This window comes from Pseudophryne corroboree, chromosome 6, assembly GCF_028390025.1.
Source record: "Pseudophryne corroboree isolate aPseCor3 chromosome 6, aPseCor3.hap2, whole genome shotgun sequence".
NCBI lineage: Eukaryota > Metazoa > Chordata > Amphibia > Anura > Myobatrachidae > Pseudophryne > Pseudophryne corroboree.
In genome coordinates, this window is record NC_086449.1 from 425,720,068 (window position 1) to 425,734,148 (window position 14,081).

The following is a 14,081-nucleotide window of genomic DNA, read 5'->3' on the forward strand; positions in this document are numbered from 1 at the left end:
GCGTTACCCTTGCAGGAGATGGTCTCCTCAAACAAACCTGATCGGATTTCGCATACAGACGAGTCTGAGACAGCATTTGAGAGACTTAAACAGTGCCTAATGCAGGCACCAGCATTAGGTATGCCAGACTATGGGAAACCCTTTGAACTATACGGAACAGAAAGTGCTGGTTGCGCGGCAGGCGTACTAACCCAAAAGCACGGTGATGCCAGCAGGCCAGTAGCATATTACAGCGCTCAGCTAGATACGGTAGCGCGATCCCTCCCCACATGCTTGCGAAGCGTTGCTGCGATAGCATTGCTAGTAACGAAAAGCGAAGACGTCGTGCTAGGTCACAACCTCACAATTCATACACCACATGCAGTGTCAGCCTTGTTAAATTCTGCCCAAACCAGACACGTCTCATCAGCGCGGTTTACAAGATGGGAATTGGCACTAATGGCCCCCGTAAACATCACCATAAGGAGATGCAGTGCATTAAATCCTGCAACATATCTCCCAGGTGTGCCTGGACAGGCACAAAGGGTGGAGGATGAGAGTGGTGGGGAAGGAGAATTTAATACAAAGGAAGACACACATGATTGTATGGAATATTTGACCCAAAATTTTACCGCAAGGCCTGACATCAGTGACAACCCACTGGAAGATGTAGAACTTACGTTCTACACGGACGGTAGTTGTCATAGACAGTCAGACTCGGGAGACTTGTGTACTGGATACGCAGTCGTAGATGACCAAGGCACCATAGAAGCGGAACCGCTAGGCCCACCTCACTCAGCCCAGGTTGCTGAACTGGTCGCCCTAACCAGAGCATGTGAATTGGCTAAGGGCAAATCAGCCAATATCTACACCGATTCTAGATATGCATTCGGGGTAGTCCATGATTTCGGAGCCCTATGGCGCCTCAGAAATTTCATGACGGCAGCTGGTACACCGGTAGCGCATGCAGCTCACATAAAAAGGCTTCTAACAGCGATACAGGAACCCGACAGAGTGGCTGTTATCAAATGTAAAGCACACACATATAGCCAAGACCCAGTATCACTTGGTAACAGCCGAGCAGACGAAGCTGCTAAGTTAGCAGCTGCTACCCCCAGACAGACAGACACCACACAACTGATGGTATTTAATACCATCAACACACAGAAGTTGTGTGAGATGCAAAATTTGTGTTCCACACAGGAAAAGGCAGTCTGGAGGGCAAAAGGATATGGCCAGGAGTCCTCAGGACTCTGGACGGATGGACACGGTAAACCAGTGGCCCCCAGAGCATACCTTCCATGTTTAGCTGAGGCAGCTCACGGGCTGACTCATCTGGGCAAGGAAGGGATGTGCAAGTTGGTAAGAGCATATTGGTGTGCCCCAGGATTTTCATCTCATGCGAGTAAAAGAGCAATGTCATGCCTTACCTGTCTGAGAAAGAACATCGGAAAGGCAATACCTACAGAACCATCTCATATCCCACCTGCCGGCGGCCCTTTCCAGGTAATACAGATTGACTTTATTCAATTACCCCCTTGTCGAAATTTGAAATATGTACTTGTTTGTATAGATGTTTTCTCAAATTGGGTCGAAGCATTTCCAGCGGCCACAAATACCGCTATGTTTACTGCTAAGAAAATTGTGCAGGAATTTGTATGTAGATATGGTATCCCTAGAATTATCGAAAGTGATAGGGGTACCCATTTTACAGGTGATGTCTTTCAAGGAATGTGTAAATTGATGGGAATTGATAGCAAGCTGCACACTCCATACCGTCCACAGGCGAGTGCGAAAGTGGAAAGAGTGAACAGCACTATTAAAAATAAACTGAGTAAAGTGATGACAGAGACAGGATTGACATGGCCAGAAGCTTTACCCATTGTACTGTACAGCATCAGAACCACTCCCAGGTCCCCTCTTAATCTATCTCCCTTTGAAATCTTGTTTGGTCGACAACCGCATGTTATGATTAACCCTCAGGATGATTTGAAGTGTAACAATGAAGTGACTGTAAAATACTTGATTAACATGAGTAAACAGTTAAGGAATCAAAATGATAATCTGAAGTTAGTGATTCCTGATTTACCAGATAGTAATTGTCATGACATTGAACCTGGGGATTATGTAATGATACAGAATTTTCTACGCTCAGGTTGCCTTATTGACAGATGGGAAGGACCATACCAGGTCTTATTGACTAGCACTACAGCATTGAAGGTTGCTGAGAGAGAGACTTGGGTTCATTCGTCCCACTGTAAGAAGGTTGCTGATCCAGAGAGGCCCCGTGATAAGGAACAGACGGTAGAGGTTGTATCACTGGAGTGTCTGTTCCAGGAGGATTGAGGCGGCACCTGAGCATTGAAAATCACAAGACCAAAAGCAGTTGTCGATCCCCTGTTCCCTTTTATTGTTTTTCTCCAACTTCCCATCCCCTCTCCCTCAAATTATTTTTCCCCCCTTCTCATTCTTCTCCGTTTCCTCCTACAAGATGGACTTGCCCCAAGAGACTGTGATCCGGATTTTCCTGTTGACCATGATGTTGACCAGAGCAGTCTGTTCCGGCGAGAGTACCATGGAGGTCGAGAGAGGTTCTGGAATGGGTTCTGATGATAAAGATGGAGGCGTAGTTTTCCAAGAACAACTTAACCAACAAGTAAAGGCGAGTATCAGAAAACGATCCGATAGCATTGACCATAGAAGGAATTGTGAAGGATTGTTAGCTGAAGAAAACTGTATCTGTCGGCTCTGTAACAATGTCATTGAGGATGGGTGCATAAAGAAATGCCAATCCAGTTTTAATATCCATATGGACCGGCATCCATTGAGTGACTATCACTCCTTAGTGGGTAGTGTGTTAAATAAAACAGATTGTTGGGTATGCTCTCAAGTACCTCAAGGTCATAGCAAATCAGGGCTAGTACCATTTCCTTTAACGTTAGGGGAGGTACTTGAGTTAAGTGGTGGGAGACCGGTGGACAGGAGGTTTAATATCTCCAGCCCTCCTAGTTTGAAGCTCCACCAATACCATGTGGATAGGTCCCTATTATGTTTTAACATCTCCAATCCCCGAAAGCCGGGAAATTGGGAAGTGTCATGGAGTAATCAAACCATGACCTTTTCGCATAGAGCAGATAGAATGCCTACAGATACAGAGCTTATACGCCACATAGCCAGTAGAGGAAAATCTTTCCGGTATAGGTATACCTTAGGAAATAGGATTACGAGAGTTGGAGAGGTATCACCAGGATACTGTGCACATATCGTACAACCTGATACGTGTACTAAGCAGATGGAAGAATTAGGGTTAGGAGATTTCACATGGAAGGTGTGTAATATGGTTATGTCCTACTCCGTCCCATATGTTCTCCCCGATGATGCATATTTCATATGCGGGAGAAAGGCGTATAAGTGGCTTGCCCCAAACTCTGAAGGATTGTGTTATATTGGAAAAGTACTGCCTGAAGTAATGACTGTATCACATGACAAAATGAAAGACATACACCGTGTTGCCCAAACTCCTTGTACTCACACCCATTACGAGCACGTAGTTAAACGGCACCTGATAGAAAGAACAGAGCATCCGGCCTCTGACATGATCCATGAATCCACCGGGATTCAGTTTCTAATCGCGTTAGATATCACTCGCACCGCTAGAGGAGTGTTGAATTATAAATACATATCTGCGCTCGCCAACTTGTTAGATAATATCACTGAAATGTATGATGACACGTTTAGGTATACTGGAAGAGAACTTCAGGCTTATAAAACAGAACTGGTACAGCATAGAATGGTTCTTAATTACCTCACAGCAGTGACAGGCGGATATTGTGTCACACTGGCAACACAATACGGCGTGAAATGTTGCACATATATTACGAATAGCACCGAGGACCCGGTCGAGGTCATAGACCAAAAGATGGACGATATTCTCCAACTGAAGTGGGAATTTCGCAGGAGACACAATCTCACTCTTGCTGCTGTAGGTAATGAGCTGACTGGTTGGGTGTCATGGTTGAACCCGCGAAATTGGTTCTCTGGTTTAGGAGACTGGGCTCAAGGAGTCATAATGGATGTTGGGAAGTTTCTCCTATGTATCTTAGGTGTTGTCATATCAATTGGTTTGATATTTAGATGCGGTCAGGCTTTAATGAAGTGCAATCGTCGTACTAGGGTAATGAGTTTAAGGAGTGAGGAAACTGTAATTCCAATGGACTTGATTTATGACCCAACGGTAGAAACAATGATGTGATGAAAATGCGATTTCTACGGTCCGTTTCTTTCACCTGTTTTTCCGTTTTCTCCAAGGTAAAAAGACCCACTTGGACGAGGAGTTTGATGAGCCGATATACAGACAACAGATGGATTAAAGAAGAAGTTTTGACAACCTGATACACAGATTTTTGATGAACTATGCCATGCATCCCCAGTTTCCCTAGAAATTTTAAAATTACGCTAGCCCAACACTTTTGTAAATCTATGGACATTGACAGCTTTTGCTCGCACCTTATGGGCAAAAGCACAAAGAAGACTGCATTCAACAGACACCAAACAAGACCTCAATCGACGAATGTACATTCACCTGACATAGAATACCACTGCATTTACCATAATTATGTCTTTTCTTCATTTCTACAACCCTCAGGTAATGACACACATAGTCGATAGGGAATACAGGCACAGATATCAGCAATCACATATCTCCCCCATTCATGTATCATCAACTAAAATGTGCTCCCCCATTTTGTTACAACCAAAGCCGAAAAGAGCTCGGTAAAGTTTGACAGCCCATCCACAGACCCGTACCACGGGATAAGAAGGAATTCAAATGTATACTACGCAATACCTCGAAGCTTGATTTAAAACACGTACGGCACGATGATACATGACCCCCAAGCACGGATTCATACACACATGCTTCTGCTATCTCACTAGGTCATACCCTTTTCCTACCTTCTCCTCTCCTCCCCTACCCAACCATGTAAATGTATTAACCCCTGACATATATTTTTCTCTTTTTGAAATGTTTTAGAAGGTGGCAGTTATTGTTGACTGCCAAAGGGTGGACTGTCAAAGTCAGAAAAATATCTCTATGCACGCTACCATATTTGCACCTCACACAGGTCCGTGCTGCGCATGCGTACGCGCTCCCGTACGTGCGCATACTCACAGTCGCGGGCACCCGCAGGCGCACGGTATGCGTATTTACGGTAGAGTTTATGTGATCGTAGCGTGCGACTCAATCGTTACATATTTTCACTATATAATGTATTTTGTAGATCATGGTCCCTTTGATAGATTCTGAAAGTTTGGTTAATGTAGAATGTTCGTGAACAGAGAAATCCCTCTTTGTTTGATACGAAGGGACAGACAGGAGTAATACAGTGGTGTTTAGTACCCATCGGAAGAGTATTTAATTAGCAATATTCCGGTGTTGGTTTGAAGCGGATTAATCGCTCGTGCGAATAGTTATGGACATAAGAAGTTTATGAACATTTACTGTATTTGCACTTACTTATCCATGCGGCGGGAAACCCAGTTTCCCTCCCACCTGAGCTGTTGGAAATAGTCACGGCCCACCTGTATGAATCAACCTATGACCTTTTGTTATAATGCGAAGAGGAATTCCTGTGTCCAATGAACAATGAGATTGTAGGGACCATTGAATTGTATTGTGTGTGGGGCATAAATAGACAAGCCGATCACATCCAGCACTCACTCTTCAACGGTTATCATTGCTGAAAATCGGGAGCTGGATGTCCAGAGGCGCATGCGATCGTTTCCTTTGTGCGTAAGTTTTTCTCCGCAACTATATTGATCTTCTTGTTATTGTGGGCCAATTTCTCTCTCTCTCTCTCTTCTCCTCTTTCTCTCTTATTTACCCTTAAAACGTAATTGTATTGTATTGTATTTCCTGTGTAGTTATCTGGTTAGGTAGTCTATGTTATATTGTAGTGTATGATTTGTATTTGTATTAATTCTTTTGCAAGTATATCATTCATAATATATATATATTAGGCGTTGGACCCTAAGCCCAGGTATCTGTGTATTTCTTATAGTGTTAAGTATTCTCAGAGCGTCGGTGACGCTCAAACAGCTTTTGAGTTAATAAGGTTACACTGTGTTGCATCTACACCCTATCTCTACGCTAAGGTTTTACAGCATATTACATTGTTTATGGTTTAGATTTAAAGGTTTAACATTGTGAGCGTCAGCGCCGCTGGTGATCACCTCGTGGTCCCGAGCGTCCGCTACGCTATAGCGAACCATTACGTTAGTCAGCAGCCAATAGCGTGCCTGCCTGTGATCTCTTGGCCGTGAGCGAACGTGACGCTTGAGCGTCTCGACCACGGCTAAGCGATTGTTACGCAGCGAGCGTACCCTTACGGTACTTCATACGTAAATAGCGTACAGTGTTCTTAGACCTCATAAAGGGTTTTATATAAGATAAATATTTAGCTTTATCAATATGATGATGTTTAACCCGATAACTTTAAAAGACTGAGTTAAAAAATCTTGCATTATAGTAAGAGAAACCCAGATGACAAGTTTAAAGACTAATATAAGATAAGTACAGCCTGTGTTATGATTAGATATTCATTTAACTCATAGGTGCTAGTCTGCTGACAATGTTTTCGCACATCACCATGAATGTATGTATGCAATGGCACACATACAGAACAGCTGAAAGGTTGGTGTGATCTACATAAAATTACATCTAATAAATGAAAACATTAGGGGAAAGATTTAATTCACATTAATCTGCAGATGCAATGTTCAGATGTGCACATTCCCGAGAATTACAGTGCCTGAAGTCTGCTCATTTTGCTATGCTCCTCTATGTGGTGCAAGGAATAATTGGTGATGTTGGTGAGGGGTTACTTAAAGCTGCAGTATGCCATACTTACCTACTCTCCCGGAATATCAGGGAGACTCCAGAGTTTCTGGGAGCTCCCATGGACTCCTGCATGCCTCTAACATTGGTTTGATGACACGATCTGCATTAAATTGCATCATCATGACCCCACCAAATATGCTGTACAATGCCCAAATTGCGGCTTTGTATGATGGGAGACAGGGCGACTATGATGTGATTGTGGTGTCATGTCCCCCGCCTCATTCCTCCCTCCTTCTTGCCCCCTACAGGACTCTCCCACACCAGAACTCTTACTTTCTGACCACCAGAGCTATACAGCAGCCGTCCACATAGTTTTCTATAGGGGCAGTATTTAATAAGTAGCTTTGCGGATCTTCTCTACATGGGCTAACACCATCTTCAGATGGCATTAGTCCACTGACTGCAACGAGGACAGCCAAGACTGGAGAGGGATCTTGCAATCCCTCTCTGGTGGGCTGCAGGAGGGTCGACTTCTCACTGTGGCTTTTCCCGCATTTCACGTGTACAGCTGGAAAACACAGTAGACCTAAGGGGGTCCATGGGTGGAAATAAAGTGATAACAGATGCGATCATGTTACTTCTTTCTGATTGTTGGGATGAGCTCTTTTCGGAGCATGTGTCCCTGCAATTTATATTAATACATTTAAGTGAATAAAGAATCTTTAATGCTACGATATGCAGCAATAATGATTCTTAATATTTGGAACTTGCTGTAAATTAGAAGAAATATGTCACTTAGGATTACAACCCTAAAAGATGCAAAATATATATTTTTTAAATAAAACGACTTTTAATGAAGCAGATGGTTGCCTGCAGTGGCTGCTGCAGAGGTGGGACTGCAGCACGACCAAAATACAAATAGGGGAGCCACACCAACTGCCACCCCAAACACTGCCAGACATCACCAGGCAGGACTCAATGGCAGTAGGTGTTTCTCCCCTATTTTAAATTTGGAGCCCCTACTGGTTCCCTGTATTAATGAAACTGAATCTCATTTTTAGCAAACATATATCTTGCCATTTCAAACTAGACAAATATAGGTTTATTCTATGAGGGTCTATATAAGGAGGTTGCTGTCTATTGTCTATGATTTAGAAAATCCTAATTTAGTCAAACCTTAGTGAATCATTATAAAACCTCTATGTCTTTTTCATACAAGCGTCAACTTACACTTTGGAAGTAACACCTGTCTCAAGAACAATTAATAATTATCCCAAATGTAGAGAAAAGAATGCACTTAAAGATGGCACGATGCACAGTGATTTATAGACCAGCAGTGTTAGTTATTCTAATGAAAAAGCAATTGTCATGGTTCCCTAGTGAGAATATTTTTCAGGCACATAAATCTATATCCACCTAAGAGCCAGGGGTAAAGAAATGAGAAGCAAATGGACATGCAGCTGGGGAGAGTATGTAAGAATACAGCTACCGGCAATCTGCTGGAGACCTAGAGTGACCTTGGAACAATCCCGAGAGAAGAGCAATGTCAAATATGGGTATGTTTTTCACCTTTCAGATATGCTGAGGAATAATGTTCTTGGAGAGAATCATATACATATATATTACTGCTGATGTGATTTAATGTCTATTTGAGTATCTCTGGGGATAAGAAAAGCTCCTTTTAAGATTAAAACATACAAAGAAATACAATGGAGTAAGATAATGAAATAAAGCACAATAAAATGAAAATGTTTGAGATTTTGATTCTTTGATTAAGGAAATGCAAGCAGTATGAGGCGAGCCATGTTGATTCACTTTAACGAGCTGTGAGAACTTCCCGTGTCCTTGTTAAAGTGGATAATGCTGCTTCTATAGCCTCATTATCACTGCTAGAGCACATTCTCTGCAGCATGCACAGCCGACCCCCTTCAGATAGACAGATGATCACAAAGTGGAATCAGATTGCCGTAATGTGCTGGGCGATAAAACTGCTCTGCGGTTGCTCTTCGTGCCCATGGGTATATGACTATTATTTTGGCTTCCTAAGGTGTGCTGCAGTAGTTCTGATTATACTTCCTACAAATCAAGATGCATGACAATTAAGCATGTGAATGGTCTTGAATGTTTATTCAGCACAATCAAAAGTTTATAATCAATTAACGCATAATTCATAACAGGAACAAAAAGTTTGGAACAAACATCTTCATTTGGTTTCATTTATAAATGGCCTGTTCTGTTGATCACATTCCCTTATGTGTACTCCTTCTGTGGTCATGACACACTAAGTGTAAGTCTGCCTGCTGTAAGCCACAAACAAATAATGCGCCCTAGTAACCACATGTCTACCACACAAAAAGCACTCAATCACCTTTGGGGGGGTTAGCCACAAATATTAGGTATCACCCGAAAGTATGTAGGAGGAACTGCAGCAGATATCTCTGATACCTGCTCTGATCCCTCCATTCCCACCTGCAGATGCATCCCCCATAGGTTTCTATGGGGGATGCAATGCTGCCAGATTTACCAATATCCAGAATGTGAAGCATTCCTGATATTGGCCCCCACAGCTACTGCCATCTGAAGTTGGCGGTCGCCCATTGGAGCCTATGGGCTACAGATCACAGTCGTAGTCGGTGGAGGGTTCAGCCGGAACTCTCTATGGAAGTTGCATCTGTGCCTGTGCTCTCTGGCTGACCACGCATGCGCAGTACCTCTAGCAGCCGTCACAGCACATCGCAAGGATGGGCTCTTTTCGGAGCTCTTGTTCCTACATGTGCTGATTAATACATCAGCTCGATGTGATCGCATATTACAATTCGATCCTAGATGGTAATATCCCACCCAGATCACACTGAATATACGATCTATGATAAATGGCCCCATTGGTCTAAAAACAAGTGCTCATGTTCCTGATCAAACACACTGCACAATAGATAATTCACTGGTTGTTACAAGGCAAATGCAGTCATAATGTTGACCTTCAAATGTTGACAATCATAATGTCTCAACATTTATGATGTTGACATTGTTGAAATGTCAACATGGAACATGTCAGCATCTGTAGAATGTCAGCATGTTCACAATGTCAACATTGTGGCTTGTGGCTTACGGCCTACAGGAGACTCATCCAGGCACCTCAGATCTGGGTGCCTCCCAGATGTTTCGTGAGAGTAAGCCCTGCTAGTTGATGTAAGGTAGAACTAGCTCTCTAGTTGTATGATACCCTGGAAGTTACCTTAAGGCAGAACTATAGGGATACAAATATCTTGTTATGATACATCTGAATAATTATACAAGAGATCTCTAGAGTCATGTTAGAGAGGTCTTCTGCCTATAACAACCGCCAGTTGTTTCCTTAGAGTTAGATACACTCACTGCTACTTACTGTAGGATGCCACCAGGTCTAAAACTCTGGACAGTAGGGGCTTATATAATCAACGGATGATCACAGAAATAAGCTGGGAGCAGATAGATGCTGGATAATATGAAGCAGGACAAAGGTCTTGCAATTGCAATTGACAATGGTAATACAGCAGGTGGGGTTACCACAGAGCACAGAGACACTGATAGTAATGTGTAATGTTATAGAACTAGCCACAGGGCTGGAGCCGCTAAATTATGATTAGTTGAGAGGAAAAGTCAGAGAAAGACGGTGAGCTCTCAATAAAAGTAATTATGAGTAAAAACACATAATCTGACATATGGGCCCTACACACTCGGCGATCCGCTGCTGAGGTGCCCGACAGCGGATACGGCCGACAGGCGACCTGGTGACGGGGAAGAGGTGACATGGGGAGTGAAGTTTATTCACCCCCCCCCCCCATCACCCGGCTCCATAGCAGTGCATGCTAATATGGATGAGATTGTCCATATTGGCCTGCATGCATAAGTGACCCAGCACCAACGATTAACGAGCGCGGGGCCGTGCATCGTTAATCGTTGGTGCATACATACTGCACGATATGAACGCGTTCTTGTTCATTAATGAACAAGAATGTTCATATCGTGCAGTGAGATCTGTATGTGTGTAGGGCCCTATAGTTTACACAACTGCATGACATTTTTTAGGAAGGTAATATCTGAGAATCAACTTGGAACTATTTGTTTCAGATCAAATCAAGTTAATAGAGGCATAGTGCAATATGCATATTTTGGATTATTTTGACATGCCATGCTATATTTTACATATATTCTCTTATTTTTGCTTCTTTTTTCATATTTAAAAAGTTTATGAAATGTATTTAACATAAAAAGCTTTTCATCTTGTGCCGACTGCATTTTTCCCAGAAAACGTGTGCATGCTAGTTGAAACCCCGACCCATCCATATCCCCCAATGGGTTGGGGTTGGATGACTGGCGCTCGGGATCCCGGCAGTCAGTATACCGATGCTGGAATCCCGGCCCGAGCGCAACAAAGCCCCTTGCAGGCTCGCTGCACTCACCACACTGCGAGCTCGGTGGCTCACTGCACTCGCCCCAGGTTCTATTCCCACTCTGTAGGTGTCGTGAACACCCATGAGTGGGAATAGCCCTGGCCCCCTTGCCGGCATCGAAGCGGTCAGCATACCAACGCCAGGATCCCGGCCGCATGGATGCCAGCAGGGGGCCCAGGGCTATTCCCACTCATGGGTGTCCACAACATCCATAGAATGGGAATAGAACCTGTGGCGAGCGCTGGTCACCTGACTACATCCCCCACCCAATAAGAAAGTAGCTGAATGTGGTGTATTACTGATTGTTTTTGCTGTTCCTACAATAATTTTGAACAAAAAATTTTTTTCCGAATTTTTCTTTTTTTATCTGAATCATTAAGTGAAGTAAATGAACCTTAAATATCAGTAAATAGAATATATATAATTTAGTTTGGAGGACAGAGGAAGGATCGTAAAGAAATACACTGCTAGGAGCCAACTTTTCTTTGATGTTCGGTATGCATATCTTTGATCACTTATAAGGATTTACATTGTGAAAACACACAGATCACTGTTGATGCACTGAAAGCACAGAAGTTTTACCATTCACGAATAAATATATATATATATATATATATTGACGCTTAGTAATGTCAATCACAAAAACTCATTATGAGAATGAAAAGAAACCTTAAAAATAATAATCCCAAAATTTGTATGCCTAGTGAGCCCTCTTATATTGGAACAGCAGCACATCTTCAGAAAACACCACATGACATGATTTGCAAGTCTCAAAAAAAAAAAAATAGATAGAAAAGGGCACCTCCTAGTGCAGTAAACAACACAAAGCGTGCTGTATATATAGAAAATGGTGTACAATGGCTCCGTACCAAAATCTGAAAAAAAATACGGCTTATCTGAACCAGATGAAGAGCTGCATCAGTTCATAAACAGATAGTGTAATACAGTTTGCACATGTGCTTAAATCCTTGCAAGGATAATAAAATGTACGTAAAAGGTTAAAAACAATAATAGTCATACAGGAAACATCCACTCAACAAGTTTCGTTGGATCCCCAATATGGTGAATCCAATAAAGCACCAGTGAGATATATAAAAGTGGAATAAATATCATGTTCCACAACACTGGTGATATACAGTATAACTGCAAGTATCTTGTAAAATGGTGGAAAATTAACACTTGGGTGGGAGACAATATTGTGGGGACTAGAAGATTATGGCTAGTACTATAACCGGCAGGGTTGGAATATTGCTGAGGAACTTTATAATGCGTGTGCAACCATTATGGTTGGCTATAAAGACGCATTAGAGTCTCCATACTACACTTTAACATATTTTGTGGACAGTATATATCTGGTGGGTAGTAAAGTAAATAGGAAGGGATTATTGGATAACATCAACGAGCTATGACAAAGTCACTACAGCAACTGAAAGAAAATTCTCACCATAGAGTCCAGTCATGTCCACAATATGGCTGCACATTTCCCAAGTAAAAGCCAAGAGACTGAGTGACATCCACTAGATTTGTGAAGTCCAGGCTGATGCTGTTGAAGAGTACAGATGTCATGATAATCTCATCAATGGCCCACACATCTTCTCCCTGTCCAGAATGGTATGGCTGCCACCACCTAAACTGAATTCCAAACTGCTTGGCTTCCTCAGGGAGCGCCACTGATATTATTCTGAAATACAAAACAATCTCTTAAAACAATATTAAACCACTGCACATTAACCTCAAATAATTAATTACCACAGCTAATAGGATACCGCCCTAGGGCCCTCATTCTGAGTTGTTCGCTCGCTAGCTTCTTTTAGCAGCATTGCACACGCTAGGCCGCCGCCCTCTGGGAGTGTATCTTAGCTTAGCAGAATTGCTAACGAAAGATTAGCAGAACTGCTACTAAATAATTTGCTGCAGTTTCTGAGTAGCTCCAGACCTACTCCTAGACTGCGATCACCTCAGTCCGTTTAGTTCCTGGTTTGACATCACAAACACGCCCTGCGTTCGGCCAGCCACTCCCCCGTTTCCCTCCTGGATTTTTACCTGGCACGCCTGCATTTTTAGCACACTCCCTGAAAACGGCCAGTTTCCGCCCAGAAACACCCACTCCCTGTCAATCACACTACGATCACTCGGGCGACTAAAAAAAAACGCCGCTCGAGCTTGAGTAAAACTACAAACTTTTGTGTGAAAGTACTTAGCGCATGCGCGCTGCGTACCATGCACATGTGCAGAATTGCCGTTTTTTCTCTTGATCGCTGCGCTGCGAAAATCGGCAACGAGCGATCAACTCGGAATGACCACCTAAGTGCGCAAAGCACAGGGGAAAATATATGCATGATGTAGTTTGGTTGATCCCTCTATGCACAAGAACAAACTTGGTTGTTATGCCCGCCTCCTTTTTGCCTGCTCTCTGTCACATGGCTGTGACCCAATCTATTGTATTTTGAGAAGATAACTCTCAGTCTGAGAAGTAATAAAAATATCAAGGAGAAGAGAAACCAAATAATGTAATTGTACAAACTTTTATATGCAAGTGAGCATACTAGCACCACAATTAAAATGTGGTAGTCTTATAACTACAGTACATAACGTTATATAGACAATCCATAACAATGTTATTAGACAAATACAACGGGGGGGGGGGGGGGGGACACGTATACTTAGAGTTCCTATCAGGGGCATAACTAGTCATTTGTGGGCCTCATAGCAAGGGCCTCATGCAGGGGCGTTTCTAGAGAGGAGGAGGCCCATGTGCAGGCTCCGGCTGGGCCCCCACCTCCCTAGCCATCAGCGCTGTTTAGACTCTGGGCAATAGGGTCCCTAGTGGA

The 14,081-nt window shown here is 43.0% G+C and overlaps 1 protein-coding gene across 4 annotated transcripts in view; it reads right to left on the reverse strand.

Annotated features, from left to right (window-relative positions):
* Nucleotides 1-14,081, reverse strand: part of RELN (reelin) — an 856,893-nt gene that overhangs the window by 265,241 nt on the left and 577,571 nt on the right. For all 4 annotated transcript variants that reach the window (XM_063927014.1, XM_063927013.1, XM_063927012.1 and 1 more), the window contains exon 20: nucleotides 12,695-12,931. In XM_063927014.1, coding sequence (XP_063783084.1) covers nucleotides 12,695-12,931 — 237 coding nt within the window. The remainder of the gene's footprint in view (nucleotides 1-12,694; nucleotides 12,932-14,081) is intronic.